A 21,822-nucleotide genomic window follows, 5' to 3' on the forward strand; every position below is an offset into this window, starting at 1 on the left:
GGCTGCAGTAACAGTACAGCAGGCGACATCAATCAAATAATCTTTGCATGTGCAAAATGGGAATGCACAGACAATCCTGCTTTACAACAACTACGTCGTCTTAAAGTAGAATTTCCTACGAGTACCCCCATGCAACTTTCTTTGATTACTGCTGCATATATCAAAGAGTTTTTCAAATTTTTTCAAGCTGCCAAGATATCTTTGTAAATAATAACTGAGCACCGGAAACTGTATTAACTGTTACGTTAATATGTATTTTACATTGATAGTTATTGCAATTTACGGTCTGGACATTGTATTTCTAGTGCTTCTATTTTTTCGATTTATTTATTAACTTGTACTGTTAATTTTTAGTGTTTTTATATTTGCATCACCGTTATGTCATCAATGATGTGTTGTACTGCATGTCTCTTATTTAACGTTGGCCGATAGCTGCCGGTGGCCAAATAAATAAATAAATCACATTGCATGGGATTTCCGACCAATCAGCGATCGATCGATCGATCGCTGCAGTCTGCGATTGCTGACAAACGTGCGATCTGTGGAGAGATTGCGCGACCTGGCAACGGATTGTTGCTATGCACCGCGCTTGGTGCGGGGACCCTAAAGCGTTTCAGGAAGGTTCGATACAACAGCTGGGGTGTGGTTTCCAGGACGACAGTTTCAACACGTTCGCCATCAGCTGCCGAGATCTCTCCCCGCTAACCATTCTGCAGTAAGTACATTCTTTTCTGTAATCTTTGACAGCCTCGGTGAGATGGTGCCGTCATCTATCACCGTACAAAACAGTAATATGTGCGATTAATTAAGTGTTCCTGCCTTCCAAAGAATAAATCTAAATTTTAAAGGTTTCCTTCTAACTGCGGTTGTAAATTTTGTTGTGACATTTATTATGCGATAGTTTACAATCGGTACCACAGTGCCGTATTCATCTTAGTTCAACAAGAAACTGTGACACTATTACAGCCGTATGGGATCCGTTGGAAGAAAATTTTGAAAATAATTTCGTTGCAAACTCACAATATACTGAAAAAGTATTTCCGTTTTTTGTGCATTCCAGTACTTTTATTGTTGTAGTCTTCTGTCCGAAGACTGATTTGATGCAATTCTCGACGCCTCTCTATCCAAGTCTATTCATCTCCGAATAACTACTGCAAACTATGCACACGAAAGAATTTATAAAGTTAGTGGGTTTTGCCTTTCGAAGAATGTTATCTTCTATTGAAGATTTGGGTACAATCTCGACTTACGATTAGTTTAGTTGCTCTATAAATAGTGTAGTTATCCGCTTTTCACTTTTTACTGCTCGTGGAGCCATCTTGTAGGCTACTACTGATGTTCTTCAGTCTTGTCGTTTCCAGTTAGGCTGCTCAAGCGAAGTGTAAAGCTGGCGTGAGGGAACACTAACAGTTAGTTATTCGTGTATTCAGAGTAACTGAAGGCACAGCACCTACGTGTAACCATGCACAGTCCGTGAAATTCTGCCCGATGAAAGGATACAAGAGAACAAAACAACAAAACCACGCCTGGCACGCTATTCCTTCAGTAGATCCGAAATACACCACTACCCTTCGTCAATGTAATAATGCCGCACTGATCACGTGGCCGTGGAAGAGATTTATTATTGCGAATATTTCATTCTGCATCTTGTAGTGAATGGTTGTTATGCTAATATATCTTATTCTACTTTCCCTGTAATATTTATTGGGCTAGGTAAGCAGTAGCTGTATACCTGATTAAGAAATTCGAATACGTTTTCATATGACGTTTTTAACTGATAGCATGATAATAGAATCATTATTTTAACATCTGTTTATAACACTATATGTTTTGGGTCCTTCCATCTTGAAGTGTTTATTCGTGGCGTATTCGAAAATTAAGGAATGCCTACTGTCATTTAAATACTGCCAATTCGGAAAGATGTTACACGAATTCAATGTGATCTATTGATTGATTGCGAAGCCAAAGAAATCATTGTTTTGTAGTTGTTCGATTGTGGGTGAAAGCAGCGGATTCCAAAATCGTTGATCTCGCCATCTGCGAAGAGTCTGCCGTTAACTCGATTTTTGTATGCAACGGTATTTCAAGTTATCAGGAGCTGTGTCCAGATAGGTTCACCTGATCATGAAATCTACCCAGAGATCTACCCATCCTTCCAGTTTTAACACAACATTCCTCTTCCCGTCCATATCGCTGTTCCTCTTACCCCAGCCCTCTTCCCCATACTCTTGTCCTTCCCTTCCTGAATACACGATTCGGGATCCTCTTACCACTTTTACATTCCACAACATTTTCAGAATACTCTCTCTCTAATAACCTTCTAAGTTACTTCCTGCTATGCTTGGGGGTGAAATAAGAATAAAAGGAAAATGTAGCCGGTCGTTGTCTGTGAGGTGTGGGCTTCATTTCGGCGGGAACAGCACTTCCCAGAGATTTTTTTTTTTTTTTTAAATTTAACTCGCTGCCACAAGTCGGCCGCGGAGTTCTAAAATAGTACATCTGTATTAAATCGCAACGAACTATAATTCCCTGCAGCGCCGGCACCAGGAACTTCGTGTCGACTGTCTTTTGAATACGAATGTTTGCTATCTCAGAGAACTACTGTATAACGGAGGTGAAGTTGGCGTCGTTCCGAAGTTGTGATAGGTGTATGTCGCCTTCTGTTTACGACTGTCGGCAACCTCAGGTGCATTTAGTAGCATGGCGATGTCTCATGTTATGTGTGTCAAAGATAAATAGATAACGTAAAGACTGTTTGAAAGTGAGCGTCTGTATAACACACTTTCACGAAATCTACCATTGCTACCAACTCAGGCGCTACGGACCGATTAGCTGCTATTGTGCTAATGTCGCACGGAAATAACGTTTCGCGAAGACGTATTACAGGAAAGTTTGTGCTCAAATGTGTTGTTTATTTGCAGAAACGAATATAAACTTAAATCAGTCCAGTTACTATACAACTCATTGTGTAGAAGACACATCGCATTTAAAGCATTAACTAAACATATAACTAGGGGTGTCATGTCACACCATGTTTTGTTTTTCCTAACTCTTCGGGAAGTCGAAATAAGAAGTTACCCCGGTGGGCAGGAATATTTTCATCGTCAGTGATTTATTAATTAATGCAGGACACATTTTTACCGAGTAGCTACAATGCAACTGTTTGAACGTTGCAGCTGGAAGTGACTGAGAACATGAGGAATAGTAACTAATAGTACAGACTTGTGAAGCTATTTGTCGAGCAGAACTAGAGAGAAAAACGACAGACGGTAGCATCTGTTGTTTGTATGATTTTAATGTTTTAATTATAGGAAATTACGCTTTAAAAACCTGAATTTCAGAATAGTGTTGTGTGAAAAACGATTTATCATTGTGTTTTATCGCAAGTTTTCAAAAAAAAAAAAAGCCTGTGATTTTTATGACTCGGAGGGGCTGGGGGTGGGGGAGGTTGTACGGTTGAGAAGGTGCGTCCCACCACCTTAAGTTTTAGAATTTAAGCTCTTGTTTGGTGCCGAGATGGAATACGGTGCGTTGTAGTAAACGACGACCGGCTGCACTCCCGAAACATCATCTAATAGATTACAAAGCCTCAAGCTGTGAGCACCCCGTCTGGCTTGTTGCAGAGATGTCGGAGCCGGAGGACAAGTGGGTACCGAAGCACCGCACTAGCAGCCGGCCGTGGTTGCTGGGACCACCCGGAGTGACGCCAGAGAAGCACTCCTGCCTACACGACGACTATCCTCCGCCCGTCACGATGCGGCCGAGCGTCAAAGGTACACCAAAATAGTATATCTTCCATGTGCTGTTTTCTCTCTCTGAGGCAGAACGTACAGAGAAAGCACTTTATTGGAATTAGCACAGTATACAAAAAGTGAAACAAATGCAATAGCGGTTATACCAGACTGGGTCAAAGATAATCACGAAGTTACTAATAGTAGTTCTAGTTACAATCTATCTTTGAATGTTTGATGTTCCAAGTGCTCTGGGTACTGCATGTGATATTGCTCCCTCTGAGGATCCCCTCACTGGCACTCATCTCGAGCTTGCCACGTCTTTCTCTTCCTCCTGCACTGCACTCTTTAATGTCAGTGTCTCCTCTTTCCTGGTCGAGGATCTCTCCTTAGTGGAGGAAGACGACATCAGTGCCTCAGTCGACAAACATGGCCGCCTCTAGATCGGAGTGTGCCTGGTTGGGCATGACTCCAATCAATCCCTGTCTCTCACGATGGCTGCCCACTCTGCTCTCTGGTGTGGCTTCAAGACTATGTCGTTTCGGACGTACACAGCTCTGTGCCTTTCCTCCCCCCTCCCTCCCCCCATTGCAGCCTGCAGCACAGAGCACAGGAGGGTGGAAGAGGGGAGGAAACAAAGAAGCTGGAGTGTGGCAAGTTTGCCCCACCAGCCTGGAAGGGGATGCGGTTGGACTGTTTCTCACAGGGAGAAAAGGTACAGAGCTGTGTACATCCAACATGACATAGTCGAAGCCACGCCAGAGAGCACAGTGGGCAGACAGTGCAAGAGACAGGGATCAACTGGGGTCATGCATGACCAAGCGTACTCAGATGGAAAGGAGGCCATGTTTGTTAATCGAGGCACTGATGCTGTCTTCCTCCATGAGGGACAGATCCTTGACCAGGAAAGAGGAGACATTGGCGTTAAAGAGCGCTGCGCAGGAGAACATGACAAGCTAAAGATGAATGCCAGCGAGGGCAGTGTGAGGGCGAGCAATATCACTTGCAGTTACCCAGAGCACTTGGAACAACTTGGACAACATTGGGGAAGTCAGTCAGCGGGGGTCCCTGGAAGGGGAAGAGAAAAATCATCAGCTGAGGAGTTTCTGATGTACCTATGGGAGGGAGATCATCATCAAGCGTCCAAGCTGTCTTTAATCTGTTGATGGAGACGGTTCGTGGCTTACCATGTAAGAGGATATCAAACATGTGGGTGGAGTGATGGAGCACTTTGTGGGGGCCAGAATAAGGTTGTTGGAGAACAGCCTACACACTGTCATCAAGGAGCATTTCATAGTCACAATTCTGTAAGTTCTTCTGAGTAAAGATACCTGGGGCAGTGTGGGCGCACAGGGCTGAAGTGTGGATATGAGAAACGTGAGTGCACAGACATGCCCGACCAAAGTTGAGAGCTCTAAAGGGAGACAAGGCTTGGAGTATTCAACAAATTCAGCAGACAAGATCAGAGGTCCACCGTAAAGTATGTCAACTAGTGAAGGCTGCAAGTCCTCCTTGAATGGTGTGTGAATTCTGAGCAGAACTGAAATGGAAATAGACTTACACATTAGCGCTGTTTTAAGGGCACAGTGCCAATTTTCACCCAATACATTAATTTGGGGATGATAATCAGTTGTGCAAAATTTATTGGCACTGCGCAAGTTGTGCAGTCTGCTGAAAAGGACAGTTTCGAACCATCGCCCCTAATCAGTAGTAACGTAAGAGGGGCAACCAAAGCAAGCAATCCAAGAGCTGATAAATGCACAAGCAACAGTGTTGGCAGTAATGTCCGGGATAGGTCCAGCCTCAACCCACCTCCTGATGCGGTCAATGATAGACAGAATGTATATGCGACCAACCCAGAGGAAGAGGACTGATGAGGTCGAGATGAGCATGTCGACACCATGCTTTGGGGATGTCAATTGATCCAGTGGAGGTTTGATATTGCATCCATCTTTGCTCCATCCAAATGAATTGGTCAGCAAAAAGGTGAGTAGTGGCCCTAATGCCCGGATGAGTGAGGTTGTGAATCGCTGAGAAGACTTTGTGGCGCAGGAGGCTGGAACAAGGGGTTGGAGGGTACCTGTAGAGATTTCACGTAGCAGAGGGAGCGAAGATCCATGGGGACGATGTGACACAATAGTTAGTGTTGTAGAATAGTTTTGTCGTCAATGGCAGATACACTATGTGATCAAAAGTATCCGGACACCCCCAAAAACATATGTTCTTCATATTTGCTGGCAGCGTGTAAGTAGGGCGAATGCCCAATGAATGTCATCTGCCAGCATGTGTAGTGCCAACAGTAAAATTCGGAGGCGATGGTGTTATGATGTTGTCGTGTTTTTCAACTAGGGCGCTTGCACCCCTTGTTGTTATGCGTGGCACTATCACAGTACAGGCCTACATTGATGTTTTAAACACCTTCTTGCTTCCCACTGTTAATGAGCAATTTGGGGATGACGATTGCATTTTTCAACACGATCGAGCACCTGTTCATAATGCAAGGCCAGTGGCGGAGTGTTTACACGACAATAACATCCCGGTAATGGACTGGCCTGCACAGGGTCCTGACCTGAATCCTACAGAACACCATTGGGATGTTTTGGAACGCCGACGTCGTGCCAGGCCTCACCAACCAACTCGATACTTCACCTCAGTGCAACACTCCGTGAAGAATGTGCTGCCTTTCCCCAAGAAAGCTTCCAGCATCTGATTGAACGTATGCCTGTGAGTGTGGAAGCTATGATCAAGGCTAAGGGTGGGCCAGCACCATATTGAATTCCAGCTTTACCGATGGAGGGTGCTATGAGCTTGAAAGTCATTTTCAGTCAGGTGTCCAGATACCTTCGATCACATCTTGTTGCAGGTGCACCAGTTCATCCAAGTCCAAAAGTGAACAGAGGGTGTATAGACATGACATTTAGTCAGCACCCACGTTATGCGATCCTTTGCTGCAGCCGACATCAGTGGTGTACTGGCAAATAAGGTCTGTGTTACGAAAACGACGGGGCTGCAAGTCGCTAATGGCATTACAGATGGATCTGTGAGTGGTTTGTGGTCTGTTTAGATAGTTACAGGATAGTCTTCTATGTTCTCACGAAAGTGGCGGACTGCCTCGTACATCGCAGACGGTTCCCTATCAAAGTGGACCACTTACATTGTGATGTGGAGACTTTGTTGGAGAAGAAACGAAGCGGCTACATGGAGTCAAACAGGTGCTGTTGAAGAATGGTGTCAATTGAAGATCTGCACACATTACTGGTGATAGAAATGCAAGCATCAGTAATGGGGTGAGCAAGCATGATAGTGATTTCCAACACGGTTTTAAGCAAGCTTGAAGGCACGCTGCATATCGTCAGATCATAGCATTTTTTTTAAATCTCTACGGCTTGTAGCAGCATTCAAATAAGCCGAAAGACATGCTATTGGTTGTATTAGGTACATTGTCACTGTCACTGTGCATGGAGATTTTGTGATAGGCTTTACGACAGTCGATAATTCTGAAAATCTATGCACCGTGCTGTTGCGGCACAAGATCCTGGATGTGTGGTATTGGATAATTGTCAAGGATCGACCGAGAATTGAGTTTGTGATAGGCCCCACAAAAGGAGAAAGAACTGTCTTTGTTAGGTACAAGTTATATAGAGGACGACCAGTTACTGTCCAAACGGCGCACAATTCCAGAATCTAAGAAGTCCTGGATAGCAGCTTTAGTGTGGCAGAGTTTGGTGGTGTTGAGGTGGCAACACTTACATCAGACAAGGAGGCCCTTAGTAGTAACTAGCCATCAATAATAGCGCCTATAACTAAGGGGGGCAGACGTGTAACAACACTGGACAGGGGGAGGGGAGCACTGAAACACTGGTCAGAGTTTGATTGTCATGGTTCTGCAGGTGAAGGTGAAGGTGGAGACAAGTTATGAAAACGAGAAGCATCAGTGACATCGTGTGACCCCAATGTGGTGAAGTCAGTAACTGTATGAAGAACATGCACCAGGTTGGCTATCGCATTGGCGATTATTTGAAGCAGTTTGTTGTTGTCAGAGTGAAAGCCGACGTTCTTGCGACATTGAGTCATAAGCTGGGCCAGCGAGTTGACAAGATGATCTGTCAAGTGTGAGCTCTCACAGGTAGTGCGGATAAGCATGTCACACTGAGCAGGAAGGTGAGGGGGCGAAGGAACCAGTAATGACTGAGCACTACGCATGGTGAGGCAGTGCGGCTGTCTGAAGGTCCAGTTAGAGGCCTAAATGTTTGAGAAAATAAATCCCAAGGATGGGGCTGTCGACGTCAGCAACCTTTAAGGTCACAGGGAAGAGTAGGTCCAGTGCAAGCTGGAGATGGTCAGCCATGCCATCGGCAGATATGTAAGAGTTACTGGCTGCACTAAATGATGATGATGCAGGGAGAAGGCTCGAAGGAGGACATGACAGTGGGGGGCACTGGTATTGGCCCTGGCGTCAGTGTGGGAGTTGGGTGTGCTGCCGGTGTCGGAAACGTAGAGCCTGCCAGTAGGCAGAGCCAGGGTGTTGGGCAGCTGAGTACAGGAATGGCACCCTGTAGGATCGCCTTAAGTTATGCTTTCTAGACTGACTAGCAGGCATAATTTGGGTATGCACATGGAGGACGACAAGACCATGCAGATTCGCCGAAAGTTACATGGTACACTTCCTGAGCTGCAGGTTCTGCTGCATTCTTGCTCAGCCTTGGAAGAAGAATGGGGCAGGTGCTGGTGGCGCAGGTAGTGCCTGAGATTGACCACCAGGTGGCATGGGAGGTAGCTGCTAGAAGCATGCATGCAACCTCTACCTAACAGCCATGACAGGAGGAGAGTCGCAAAAATGAATTAATGGGGGAGCTGCCAGAGGAAAGGAGCTGGCGAGCTGAGTAATACTATAGGCCTGGTCAATGAGACGAAATTTCTCTACCAAAACAGCAGACTTCTGATACAGGAGACGTAGCTGAAGATTAGACGGCAATTTAACTAGTCAAAGGGTCCATAGTAAAACGTCAGTTAGCTCTTCAGGCGTGATTTCGGCTTGGAGATGACGCCGCAACTGAGGTGGAGTCCGATCCTGCAGAGGGGGAGAGGGGGGGGGGGGGGCACGTCGTGTATAATTTAGTAAACTGCTTCGGCAGGAGAGCGCAACAGACGCTCGATAATGAGGTACTAAGCTTTTACATATTTATGGCGTCAGGGCGGATTCAGCAGCAGGTCGCTAATGAGATCTGTTTCGTCATGTAAGTGGCTAACCAAGTATATGAAACATGCATCGTCATTCAGAATTCCATGTATGTTCAACAGGTTATCAATCAAGGTGAAATTTATTTTGGGGTTCTCTTTCAGTAGGCGAGGTAGCTTCAGAAAACGTTCGACAGGCATCTGTCGCGGAATCTCAGGAAGAGGCTAATAGCAGTGTGGCGACGGCGATAGCGCCACAGTTCCAGGAAGTGATGCATATCCTAGAGTCTCCATAGGGAAGGGGTGGGGGATACTATGCCCATATGAGGTACACAGAATGGTTGGTGCAGGTGAGACTGAATGGTAGGAATTTCACTACCGAAAACACTGTCTGTGCGCCCACACAGGAGTTTAATTTACAAAGCTGCAGGCCTAAACACTGTTGAAGAAGATTGGGGTAATCAATGTGGCAGTTCCTATTCCCACAACAAATAAATGAAGATAAGAGATCACCAACACAAAAGCGAGGATACCGAGGAAGCCCTTTTATTGAGGTTGGCACAATACAACCAGAGGCATGTGGCGGTTGAAACCAGAGTGAGTCGAAGATAATCACGAAGTCTCTCACAGTAGTTCTTGTTACAATCGATGTTAGTAGTAGCCACAGGCTTATATGTATCTTTTATTGCTTAATAATCTGTGTTTGAACTGCTAGATTTAAATCCATTTTACATATATTTCTCGTATTCTACATTATTTTTATTTGGATCCTGTTTCTGGTTCAAATGGCTCTGAGTACTATGGGACTTAACTTCTGAGTTCATCATTCCCCTAGAACTTAGAACTACTTAAACATAACTAACCTAAGGACTTCACACACATACATGCCCGAGGCAGGGTTCGAACCCGCGACCGTAGCAGCAGCGCGGTTCTGGACTGAAGCGCCTAGAACCGTTCGGCCACTGCGGCAGGCGTAGAAACTGGAATACGGGGATTTACAAACAAATGTACTTTACCATCAGACTACCACACCCTACCATAAAGAATAAACGAAAAATATGATCGTCTGACATTCATATTTCACAAAGCAAGAATACAGATTATCGCCCCATGTTTTCCCGAATTCGAACGGCTCTCTCGTGCAAGATGCCGTTCCATGTGAATCATGCAGCTGATGAGGTTCTTGGCTGCTATGAGACGTTGGCGTCCTGTACCTACTGCTGTAGAGCGTTTTTCTTTTCGAAATGCTGCACATAAGTATATTACGACTCCTACTCTCGTAGAATTAAATTCGTTTTGACACCCTTATTTGCGATGTTTTTGAGTTACACTTCACCTTGTCACTTTGTATAAATGTGTTTAGGTGTCAATTGTTGATAGTACATCCAATTGCTGATATTACATATATAAATTGGCGTGTTTTGACACGTTTGTGGCCCATCTTCGTTCTCTTTCGCTTCCTAGAAGACACCTATCGCTGATAGACTGCACAGTCCACCATGGGCACCCCCACCCCCACCACAATCATATACACCTCCCCTTCCCCTGCCCCCACCATTACCTCCTGGAGTACCTTCGCCAGGCTTTCCCCATCTGCTCCCCTTCCATCTCCTTCCCTCCCTTTAATTCCCGCCTGTATAATACCCCTGCTCCTGCTCCTCCCCCTGCTCCCGTTCATGCTCCTGCCCTCACTCCCTCCGCTACTGCCCATCGGATGACTTTCCTTCACTCCCCACTCAACCTTGCTATGGCCGCCCCTGTTCCGCTCAGCCTGATGTATCTATAACAACTGTCGGCCCTACCTTCCTTATGCATATGTTCACAGAGTCTGCCTGCTCCATAGATTACCTCCTCACTTAGGAAGCCCTGATTTTCAATTGTCACCACCCCATAGCCGCCCCCCTGTTCCTCTCATCAATCCTACTGCTGCCAATGCTGTCTCCTCTACAATGACCACCTCAGCCAAAATTGCAATGTAAAGCCTCCCACAGTGTGCTAGCCTCTCCTCTCCTTCTTCCTGCAACATCTGCAACGAACCCCACCCCATCTATTCCTCTAAAACCAAGGCCAAACCCCTCCCACCATCCGCAAGATAACTGCTCCCGTTCATCCCATCGAACAGCCCATCTAGCCCAACAATTTCCTCCACCCCCTACAGCCGAAGACATCATCTGTTTCATGACCATCGTCTTCCAGAGTGTCCACCCCTGCCAACGCCCCCACACCCTCCAGCAGGTCTCCCTTTCTGCACACTTCATCTTCATTTGGAATACCTACGGCTCATACTCCCACAACCAAGCCCGCTTCACCTTCACCTGCTGAGACACCCTCGCTTGAGCCTCTCTCCTCCTCCCTCCATTCCCTTCCCCCTCCTTCCCCTGACATGCTATCAGTATCGTCTTCTGTACCTAAACATTCGCTCTCTCCCTGCCGTTAAATACCTCTCCATGCACACCCTGCCCCAGCACTAGGTCGACTCCTTCTTTCTTAATGAAACCTTCCTCCAATCTCACCTCTCCCTACCTTCTTCACTGCACCGACAATCCCTTTCCTGTAGCACAAGGTGGGGTCACCACTGGCCACCTCAAGCATACCCCTGCCCTGCCACAACCCCTGCTCAATTATCCAACCGAACACCTCATCCACAGTGTCTTCTTTCCCTGCCTCACTGTCACCTATGCCAATACCTATGTCTGTCCTGGAGCTCCTCTCCCCTACGAATTCATCTCCCATGTTGATCATACTTTCTCCACCTTTGTGATTGCCACACATCTGTGACCGTGCCACCCTTCAGCGGTGCCATCAGTTCCTCGATACTTTCCATAGTGACCTTGTTTCCCTCATACAGCACACCTGTCCCGAAAGTAACTCGACCCCAGATGGCGTCCTCACTTTCCCCAATTTCCTTGGTCATATCGCTGTGGACGTCCTCGATCCGATTGGTAGCGACCACCTCCCAGTCCTTCTCACCATCTTCTCAGCCCATCGCCCACATCCTGCCCCACGACCTGCTTCTTCTCCAAAATATGTCCATGACTACTGCTGAGCCAACTAGGATGCCAACTGGGAATCTATTACTTGACAGGTCGAAAGCCACCCACTTACCTTTTACCATCCTGTTGACATCACCCATGCCTCATCCTTCCTCCAGAAGACCACTGACGCTGTGGAGGCCCACAATCCTGCCAAACTTATCCACCCTCACTGTCCTATTCTTCCTGCACACTCCATCCTTCTTCTCCACAAATCCCACAGGCTGTACCTTGCCATTAGTGATGTGATCTACTCATCTAATCTTCAGAATTCTTCTTTAGCACCACACTTCAAAAGCTTATTCTCTTAATGTGTACACTGTTTATCATCCATGTTTCATTTCGATACATAGCTACTCTCCACACAAATACTTTCAGAAAAAGGTTCTGGAGATTTCAATCTATATATTTGTGTAATTTAAATCTGCATTCGTTGTTAAGAAATTTCTCTTCTTCAGAAACGCTTTTTTCCCCATTGCCAGTCTACATTTTACATCCTGTCTACTTCGGACGACGTTAGTTATTTTGTTGCCCAGTCTGATTACCTAATGCCTGTCCTCCAGAGCACCAAAGTAACCAGAGTGCTCTTTTAAGGCAGTGACTAATGGTTTGTGCAGTGAGCTTATAAAGTAATATAGAAGTAATTCCCGTGACGATCAGTATGAGTAGATTAGTGCTAGTCATAATTAGTTGCTTGTATACTTTACAGAAATGGCCTGCACTGCTTTCCTCTGTCTGCTGAAGTACACACATCACCAAACGTTTTGAAATTCAGGGCACATAGAACGAAAATTGGCTCTGCGGCATGCATTGTATTTATTTGCAGTGTGTCCATATCACCAAATCAAAATATCAAACATTTGTGTAGCGACAGAAGCGTCTGTTACTCATGGGGGTTTTTCCACACTATTCCTGGGCAACGTCAGTAGATGGAGGAATGTCCCGTACTTGGGTGTAGGCTTGAATACGCCGTGGCATATCACTAATGAAGCGAGCCCTGGTCCAAGTTATCCCATTCTTGAGTAGCCACTCTGTTAGAACCACGCAGAGCACTTGGTCGTTGTTTACGTCCTAAAACTGTTCGTTTCGAGCAGTCCCACACATGTTGGACTGAATTCATGTTCGGAGAACAGGCAACCACTCCACTCTGGTGATCCTAGCGCGCAAAACGAACGTGTTCTCGAGGACAACAAGATGAGCATGCGAGTTATCATCCATCAAGATGGAATTGTCACGAAAATGTTGATGCAGTCCCATTGTCGGCTGCATAATGTCATCTCTGTTCTGCAGAGCAGTAAGCTTCTCCTCAGCAGCCGTGGGAGGTCTATGGTGGCCACATGCAGTGCTGGCCCAGAAATTCACTCCACCACTGCCACCACCTTGTTGCACAAGGAGAGCACACTGCTGGAGTATTCGAATTACTAGGTTATCTCCAAACACATTATTTGCAATTATGAGTGTATAAACAGACCGAGTTTCTTTTGTAGACAAACCTGATGCCAATCCTGTGGAATCCATTCTGCGTGACTGCAAGACTTCTTGTCCATCTGTCACGCAATCCCTGGCATTGTGGCTCTCGACACGGTCGTCGAGAATCGTGATTCGTATCATGCAGTCGTCCCCTAACAGTTATGGATGCGATACGTGACATCCTGGAACCTCATCGAATGCCAAATTCTATTGTGAAACTCTCAGCTCACGATTTCTTTGGCTCAATAGTCGTAGATATCAATCATCCTATACACCTGTTGAACGTGGACGGCCTGTGTGTTATAAGACCTCAACAGAACCTGTTAATATTAACTGATTCCATGTCCGCACCATATCGCTTTGACTCCAGTGCACACATCGAGCAACTTCCCTGATTGACAAGACTTCTGCATATAACGTACTAATGTGGGCCCGATAACTGGCCGCTATTGTCCTTGGTGATATGATGGTCATTCACTACATTATTTCATAGATTTCCGTACTGATGGTTTACTTTCAAACGAAATGCCGCAGTCCATCAAGTGTGGCTTTCTGCTCGAAGCGATCATGGTGACTCTGTGTGTTTTTACAAATAACATCAAGGGTGATCTTCCGATCGGCACAGGAACAGTCACAACAGTAACACACCAGCACGATACATCAGGGTGAGGCAACACTTTTTTTATGTATGTATAATATGGCTCATTCCATATCTCTGAAGGTTCTCCATCATTATCGCCTTGACGGTGATGCACGTTCACTCTACTGTTCCATAGACATCTCGAATGCGTCTCCACAGGTGCTTCATGTTCGACTAAAATGCTGCAGTTCATTCGAGTGCGGCTTTCTACCCATAGGAATCGCTCATGGTAAATGTGTGTATCCTTACAGACAACGTCAAAGGTGGCTCACCGATCGGTACAGGAACAGTCACAACAGCAACACACCTGCACAACATATCGGGATATGCAACATTTGTTTTGTATTTGTATAACTTGACTCATCCCTCATCCCTGAAGGTTCTCCGTCATTATTGCCTTGACGGTGACGGCTGTTCACACAGTTGTTCCGCAGACATCTCGAAAGCGTCTTTACTGGTGCTTTATTTTCATTTGAAATGCTGCAATCCATTTGAGTGCGGCATTCTACTAGCAGGAATCGCTCATGGTATCTGTGTGTATTTTTACAAACAACGTCAAGGGTGATCTACGGATTGGTACAGGAACAGTCACAATAGCAAAACGCGTCCACGACATATCAGGATGATGCGACGCTTTTATTTATGTGAGTATAACTTGATTCATCCCACATCCCTGAATGTTCTCTTTCATTATTGCTTTGACGGTACGTATGAGGGTGAATGTATGGCCCCTTAGACAGTCAGTTTGAAGCGCAGCCTTGAGACGCTAGAGCAGCATAATGTTTGGCTGGCAGGGCGACAGGCGCAGCTGCTGGAGGCGTTCCTGTGGCAGCAGGCGCTGGAGGAGGCAGCTGCCCGGATGACGCGGCCGCAGCCGGTGCAGGAATACTCCACCGAGTACCGGCGCCACTTCTACAAGGACGTGCCGCCATCGCCGCTGCCGCGGGCGGTCTGTACAGCACAGTCTCCAACCTCTCCCTTCTTAACACCTCTTACCACTGGCCTTACATTTATTTCACGTGTGGGATTGGTCCAAACACATTCAGTATTGCCAACATGCACTACCTGATCAAAAATATACAGATACCTGTATGTGCCGCAGAAGCGACCACAAGATGTAACGAGAGCCAGACCAGCCAGTATAAAACGAGGCGGAGAGTCTGCGTTGTCAGAAGAGAACCGGCAACACCAAAACGGCTCGGTCAACAGAGCTCAGTGACTTCGAACGTGTTCGTCACCTGAGTAACAATCGAGGACGTTTTAGCTCTCCTACAGTTGCCAAAGTCGTGTTGATGACGTGATTGTGAAGTGGAAACGGTGAGAACAACCACTGCTAATACACAGTGTGTATCAAAAAGAATCATCCATTTTTAAAAAAAAGTCGTAACTATTATTGCGCGTGAACAACGTATTGTTGGAAAGAACAAACTCTAGAGTTTTAAATGGTTCCCGCAAGGCAGCAGCAGTGTGCGCCCACTTCAGTTCCAGTAAAAATGGTGTCGGTACAATAGAAAGCGTTTTGTACAAATGGCTTTGAGCACTATGGGACTTATCATCTGAGTTCATCAGTCCCCTAGACTTAGAACTACTTAAACCTAACTAACCTAAGGACATCACACACATCCATGCTCGAGGCAGGATTCGAACCTGCGACCGTAGCAGCAGCGCGGTTCCGAACTGAAGAGCCTAGAACCCCTCGGCCACAACGGGCGGCTAAAGCGTTTTGTTATCTACGTTTTGCGCAGTACGGGTCAGTTATAACTGTTCAGCGTGACTTTCGTACTATGTATGGGGTGGATCCTACGGCAACACAGAGCATTAAACGATGGCATGAACAATTCCGAGAAACAGGTTGTATGTGTAAAGACAAATCGCCGGTCCGACCCAGAGTGTCGGACACAGAAGTCGAACGCATCCGCCATAGTTTCACAAGGAGTCCACAGAAATCCGTTCGCCGTGCAGTTCGACAGCTCAAAATGCCCCCTACGTCCGTCTGACGTGTGTTGCGTCCACATTTACTCGTGAAAGTATACAAAATTCAGCTACTGCAAGCTCTTCGTGAAGGTGACAAACGACAACGTGTGGAGTTCTGTAATTTCGTTCTTGACAAGATGCAGGATGACAGTTTTCTTCCAAGCCTAGTGTTTAGTGACGAGGCAACATTCCACTTAAATGGAAAGGTGAACCGTCATAGTGTGATAATATGGGGTATGGAACAACCACATGAAATTGTACATCATTAGGGAGACCCTCCAAAATTTAATGTGTTTTGCTCAGTTTCACAGGAAATGGTGTATTGTCCATTGTTCTCTGCCGAGAACGCTGTTACAGGAACCACATATCTCGTTAAGCTAGAGAACTTTTTTTCCCCACAGTTGGAGACTGATTCGAACGACTTCATTTACCAACAGAATCTGGAAGTGCGGGAAATTTTAAATCAGAGGATTACTGAACGATTGATCGGTCGCACTGGAGCAAATGATTCAGCCTTACATTACTGGCCTGCAAGGTCATCGGACCTGACTGTTTGGATCATTTCTTTTGGGGTTTTATGTAAGACTGTTTATGTGCCTCCGTTACCAACGACAATAAATGAACTGAGACATCGCATAGCAGCAGCTGTGGAAGCTGTAATTCAATACGTGCTCGCTGCAGTCTGGAAAAAATTTGAATACCGCACTGACATATGCCGTGCATCTCAAGAGAAGCACATTGAAAACCTACGAAAAGTTATAAAAAAACGTTTTGAATTTCCCATTCATCAAAAAACAAAATTCATTGTGTATGTTTATTAGTTTCAGAAATATAGACGTGCCAAATCGGATGATTCTTTTTGTTACACCCTGTGTTTGTGGTGTCTGTTCTTTAGAACATATATGAAAGAACAGATACCATTTTGATCCTGCAGCCACTACGAATTAAGACGCAAAGAAATTACATAAATTGACTGCAAAAAAAAAAAGGTTCAAATAGCTCTGAGCACTATGGAACTTAACATCTATGGTCATCAGTCCCCTAGAACTTAGAACTACTTAAACCAAACTAACCTAAGGACATCACACAACACCCAGTCATCAGGAGACAGAGAAAATCCCTGACCCCGCCGGGAATCGAACCCGAGCACGGGAAGCGAGAACGCTACGCACGACCACGAAGTGCGCACTCATTGGCTGCATATGGGCGTTAATTTAAATCAATGCGGCAAGTTGAAAACTTGTGCCGGACCAGGATTCGAACCCAGGTCTGCTTACTAGCAGATGTGCTAATCACTGCACCATCGGGACACAGCAGTCATTGTAACTGCGCGGAGGACCCTAGCACATTTGCTGTCAAACCCAAATTCTCAGTTTATCCACACGCTACTAATGTATCGCCCCTTGCCCGTACCGTCATTACTCGCGGCATTTCGTCGCCTCCCGTTGTGCATCTGCACTGAAGAGAGTCGATGCATTTGTGATAGCCATTGTGGCCATATGGCGCAGTGATCAGCGCTTCTGCTAGTAAGCAGGAGACCTGAGTTCGAAACCGAGTTCAGCAAAAATTTTTAACGTTCTCCATTGGTTTACATCAATGCCCACTCGGGACCAATGTCTGTAATTCCTTTGTGCCTTAAACGCAGCTAAACTGAGACCAGGTAGACCTCATGTACTGATGGACAAGGACCGGCTAGCATCGTGCAGGGTGGTTGTAAAAAATAGCACGAAATAAGCAGAAGTAATCACTTGTGAGTTTTAAAGTGCATCCGCAGTCCAACTACAGCAATAACTCGTAGTAGCTCATATGTAGGGGGTGTGTGTAGGAGGGGGGGGGGGGGGGGAGGGAGGCGGATGATGCCATTATTGGTGGGGAACCAGTGGAAACGCTGTGAACAATTTACCAATATAATTTTATTATACCTTCAATTCTACATGAGGCAGGCCCGCCTCGCCTGGTGAGCTAGGGACGGTGCAGCTGGCGGCGAAGGCAAGGCCTCTTGTGACAACCTGGAGGAGTGACACGCCAGGCGGGGGCGCACCTGCTCTTCGCTCCAAGGTGCGGAGGCTGCAATGCGTGGCTCTCGCTCCTCACCCCTCGGACAAGCAGCGAACGGCGGCTGGCGTGGTGACGCCGAGTCCCGCCCTGGCCTCAGCGCCGGCAGCAGCAAGCCGAAGGACCCAACAGGCGGCCTAGCAGCCTGGTCTCGAACCGGAGGCTGCTGCTGGCGCTGCCCAGTCTTCTTGCCGTCCGGAGGTGTTCAGGCGTCGTGGTACGGCTGCTCATAGTGACGAAATCCCCGGATCGAAAGATGTCCTGTCACCAAATTTACCCTCACTTATATTCCGTTACTATCCATTTGTTCCTCTAAAACCTGGTGTCTAGTCACGTCGCTCATAACAGAGATATTCTCTCGAGTGTGGTAGCAACGACACATTACTACAGCATTCATTGCTGTGAGCGGCAGTTTACCGCTGCGTTCAGTTACCTTCGCTTCGCAACTCACCTGTGCATCCGTTATTGTGAATTTCGACGGAGCATGGCTGACGGCCAATGCTGTTATCGCAATACTCCGTGGCGGCCTCCATGCTACTTTCATTCACTTAACACTAAAGATGTACTACTTTTGCCTGAAATACTGGGTAGTACCACTACGCCCCCCTCCCCCCCCCCTCCCCAATTGTCCAGTACTACCTGAAAAAAAGCTGCACAAATATTCAGTCAGAGTTGAATGAAAGTTCAAAGTGGTGCAAAGACTGGTAACTTGTTTCAGATGTTTATAAATGTAAAAATTTTGCAGTTCAGAAACCCAAACCAGTGAGTCACAGCTAGAACAGGTTCTCTGAATTTTCTCAATAGTGTTCCTCCAGTGATTCCCATTCGATCCCGAACCATCTCCGTAATACTGTACTTGTGTGTTGTTCGACTTGCCTGTAACAAATATAGCAGCCTGCCTCTGAACTGCTTCGATTTCTTCCTTCAATCACACCTGATCCGGATCCCAAACACTGGAGCAATACTGAAGAATGAGTCGCACTAATGTCCTATACGTGGCCTCCTTTCTCTTCGGTCACTTTCCTAAAATTCTACCAATAAAATGAAGTCTACCATTCACCTTCCCAACTACAGTCCTTAACGTGCTTGTTCCTTTTCATATCGCTTTGCAACATTACACCTAGATATTTAACCAACATGAAGCGGCAAGTGTGTATTGGAACATTGCCGGTTTTTGCACTTACTGGTAACACCAAGTTTCGTCACCCGCAATTATCTTTCCCAAAAAAGAATAATTCGCGTTCAGAATTTCAGAAAGATCGCTGCAGACAATCACGCATCGGTTTTTTTTTGGGGGGGGGGGGGGGGGGGTTCGGGAGTCAAGGTGTGCAGGACAAACTTCGAAACACTATGGAGAATGTCTTGCTTGAACAGTTGGCTTAGAGATGTTGCTACATAGCGATTTGTGACGCAATAATGTTGACACACTACGTTGGCACACCCACTACATAAAAAGTCTGCTCACAACCAACTGGGCGCATGCACATTTTCCGTTGACAGTTGTTAGTTCAAGATACTACCGTAGCTACTGTGTTGATACTGCGTATACGCCAGGAACAAGATCAGTCTCGCGACCTTTTTGAACGGACGATGTGTACAACAACGCCCTCTACATCGCGCCTTTAGCGATCGGGAGGGCAAGTTGTAATTACAGCACGCACATATGCGTTTAAGCAGTCATCCCTCCCGCTTTCTATATGTGAATGAAACAGGAAAAAGCCCTAACGACTGGTAAATGGGTAGTACCCTCTGCCATACACATCGGAGTGGTTTGCAGACTGTAGATGCAGACGTAAATGATGTTCTTTGGCAGCTGTCTAGCAGTGTAGAAAGTAGTATTTGTCCACAACATGAAGACCCTTCTCGCGGTGTCTGTAAGGACCTGCAATGCCCCTGCATAACCCTGAGGTGACCAAAGTCATGGGATAGCGAGATGCACATGTACACATGGCGGTACTATCGCATACATATTGAAAACTCGGAATGGTAGTGGGAGCTAGACGCTTGGAACATTTCATTTCGGAATCGTTAAGGAATTCAGTATTCCGAGATCCGCAGTGTCAAGTATGCAGAGCAAATCAATTTTCAGCCAATGACGTCTCTCACCTCGGACAACGCAGTGGGCTTCACTTAACGACAGAGAGTAGCGGCGTTTGCGTAGAGTTGTCAGTGCTGACAGACAAGCAGCACTACGTGGAATAACCGGAGAAATCAATGTGGGACGTACGACGAACGTATCCGTTACGACAGTGCGGCGAAATTTGCCGTTAAAGGGCTATAGCAGCGGACTACCGACACGAATGCCTTTGCTATCAGCACGACATCGCCTGCAGCATCTCTGTTCGGTTGTGACTATATCGATTGAACTCGGGACGACTGGAAAACCGTGGCCTGGTCAGACGAGTCCCGATTCCAGTTGGTAAGAACTGATGGTAAGGTTCAAGTGTGACACGAAATCATGGACCCAAGTTGTCAGCAACGCAATGTGCAAGCTGGCGGTGGCTCCACTATACTGTGGGTCGTGTTTACATGGAATGGACTGGGTCCTGTGATCAACTGAATCGATCATTGACTGGAAATGATTATGTTCGGATACTTGGACCAATCACAGACTTCAATTTTTATGGATCGCAATGGGCCATTTAACCAGTCCACAATTGTTCGCGATTAGTTTGAAGAATATTCTGGACAGTTCAAGCGAATAACTTGGTCACCCAGATTGCCCGACATCAATCCCATCCAGCATTTATGGAACTTAAGCGAGAGGTCAGTTCGTGCACTGGCAACACTTTTGCAATTATGGACGGCCATAGAGGCAGCATGGCTCATTATTTCTGCTGCACTACGCCGGGCAAAAGGATACTGGGAGGTATCCCGTAACTTTTGTCACCTCAGTGTGTGCCTGCCGCGAGGATGCGTGCGCTTTGTCCGCCAAATGCGAAAATATTTTGTTGGCGCCCACCTACATAGAGAGAAATGATCACTGTAATAAAGAAAGAGAAACGAGAGCTCGCACGGAAAAATTTAAGTGTTCGTTTATCCCGCGCCCTGTTTGTAAGTGGAACGGTAGAGAAATAGTTTGAAGGTGATTCGAAGAACCCTCTGCCAGAATTGTGAATTGCAGAATAGTCATGTAGTTGTAGCACAGACCCATTCCCGCAATACTGGTACCACTACCCGTGTTTTGTGAGCATACGAAGCGGACATGTGGTGGAAGTATGGGTAGCGCTCGGAGACAAATGGATATCTTCTAACTAGTGGCGATTTTCTCCGCTGCTGGCAGCGCTAGGAAGAAGGGTAGTGCTTTGCTAGTGTGCCGCAGGTGCTACACGTGTTGTGGTTGGTTTGGATGTTGTTGCAGCAGCTGGACCTGCACCCGCTGTACTGGGACGCGGCGCTCAGCTACTGGCGAGACGAGACGGGCCGCCGCGCCTTCCGACGCTGCTCAGAGTTCTCCAAGCCGCTCGGCGAGGAGATGGACCGCCCTATGCGCTAGCCGGGCACCGCCTCCTCACCAGACACTGCCCTCACCACAAATTAACCGACAGCCCAGCTTCCTGCCTGGCGACAGTCTCTCCCACGGCACGCTTGTACGCACTCTGACGCAAACTCTTTGTTTAAACAATATGTTCAGTTTCGGCATACTCAGGACGAATTTCATGTAATATTGTGCAATAAACACATGTGTTACCTGTATTATATTGTTAATGTAGCATCAGCGATTAGCATGCATGCGGATCTG

General features: G+C 46.5%; 1 protein-coding gene across 1 annotated transcript; it reads left to right on the forward strand.

Moving 5' to 3' along the window:
* The first annotated feature begins 509 nt into the window (after window positions 1-509).
* Window positions 510-21,776, forward strand: LOC126282051 (uncharacterized). The gene is made up of 4 exons (XM_049981482.1): window positions 510-715; window positions 3,624-3,773; window positions 14,846-15,000; window positions 21,442-21,776. The coding sequence occupies exons 2-4, from the start codon at window positions 3,626-3,628 to the stop codon at window positions 21,574-21,576; spliced, it is 438 nt and encodes a 145-aa protein (XP_049837439.1). The 5' UTR covers window positions 510-715; window positions 3,624-3,625; the 3' UTR covers window positions 21,577-21,776.
* The last annotated feature ends 46 nt before the right edge of the window (window positions 21,777-21,822 follow it).

The sequence above is a fragment of the Schistocerca gregaria genome, chromosome 7 (assembly GCF_023897955.1).
Source record: "Schistocerca gregaria isolate iqSchGreg1 chromosome 7, iqSchGreg1.2, whole genome shotgun sequence".
In the NCBI taxonomy this organism is placed as follows: Eukaryota; Metazoa; Arthropoda; class Insecta; order Orthoptera; family Acrididae; genus Schistocerca; species Schistocerca gregaria.

Excerpts from the sequence above, each read along its gene's own strand:
- LOC126282051 (XM_049981482.1), top strand. The coding sequence starts at position 3,626 with ATGTCGGAGCCGGAGGACAAGTGGGTACCGAAGCACCGCACTAGCAGC. Across the intron at positions 3,774-14,845 it reads GATGCGGCCGAGCGTCAAAG|GGCGACAGGCGCAGCTGCTG; the intron begins GTACACCAAAAT and ends TTTGGCTGGCAG. Across the intron at positions 15,001-21,441 it reads CATCGCCGCTGCCGCGGGCG|CAGCTGGACCTGCACCCGCT; the intron begins GTCTGTACAGCA and ends ATGTTGTTGCAG.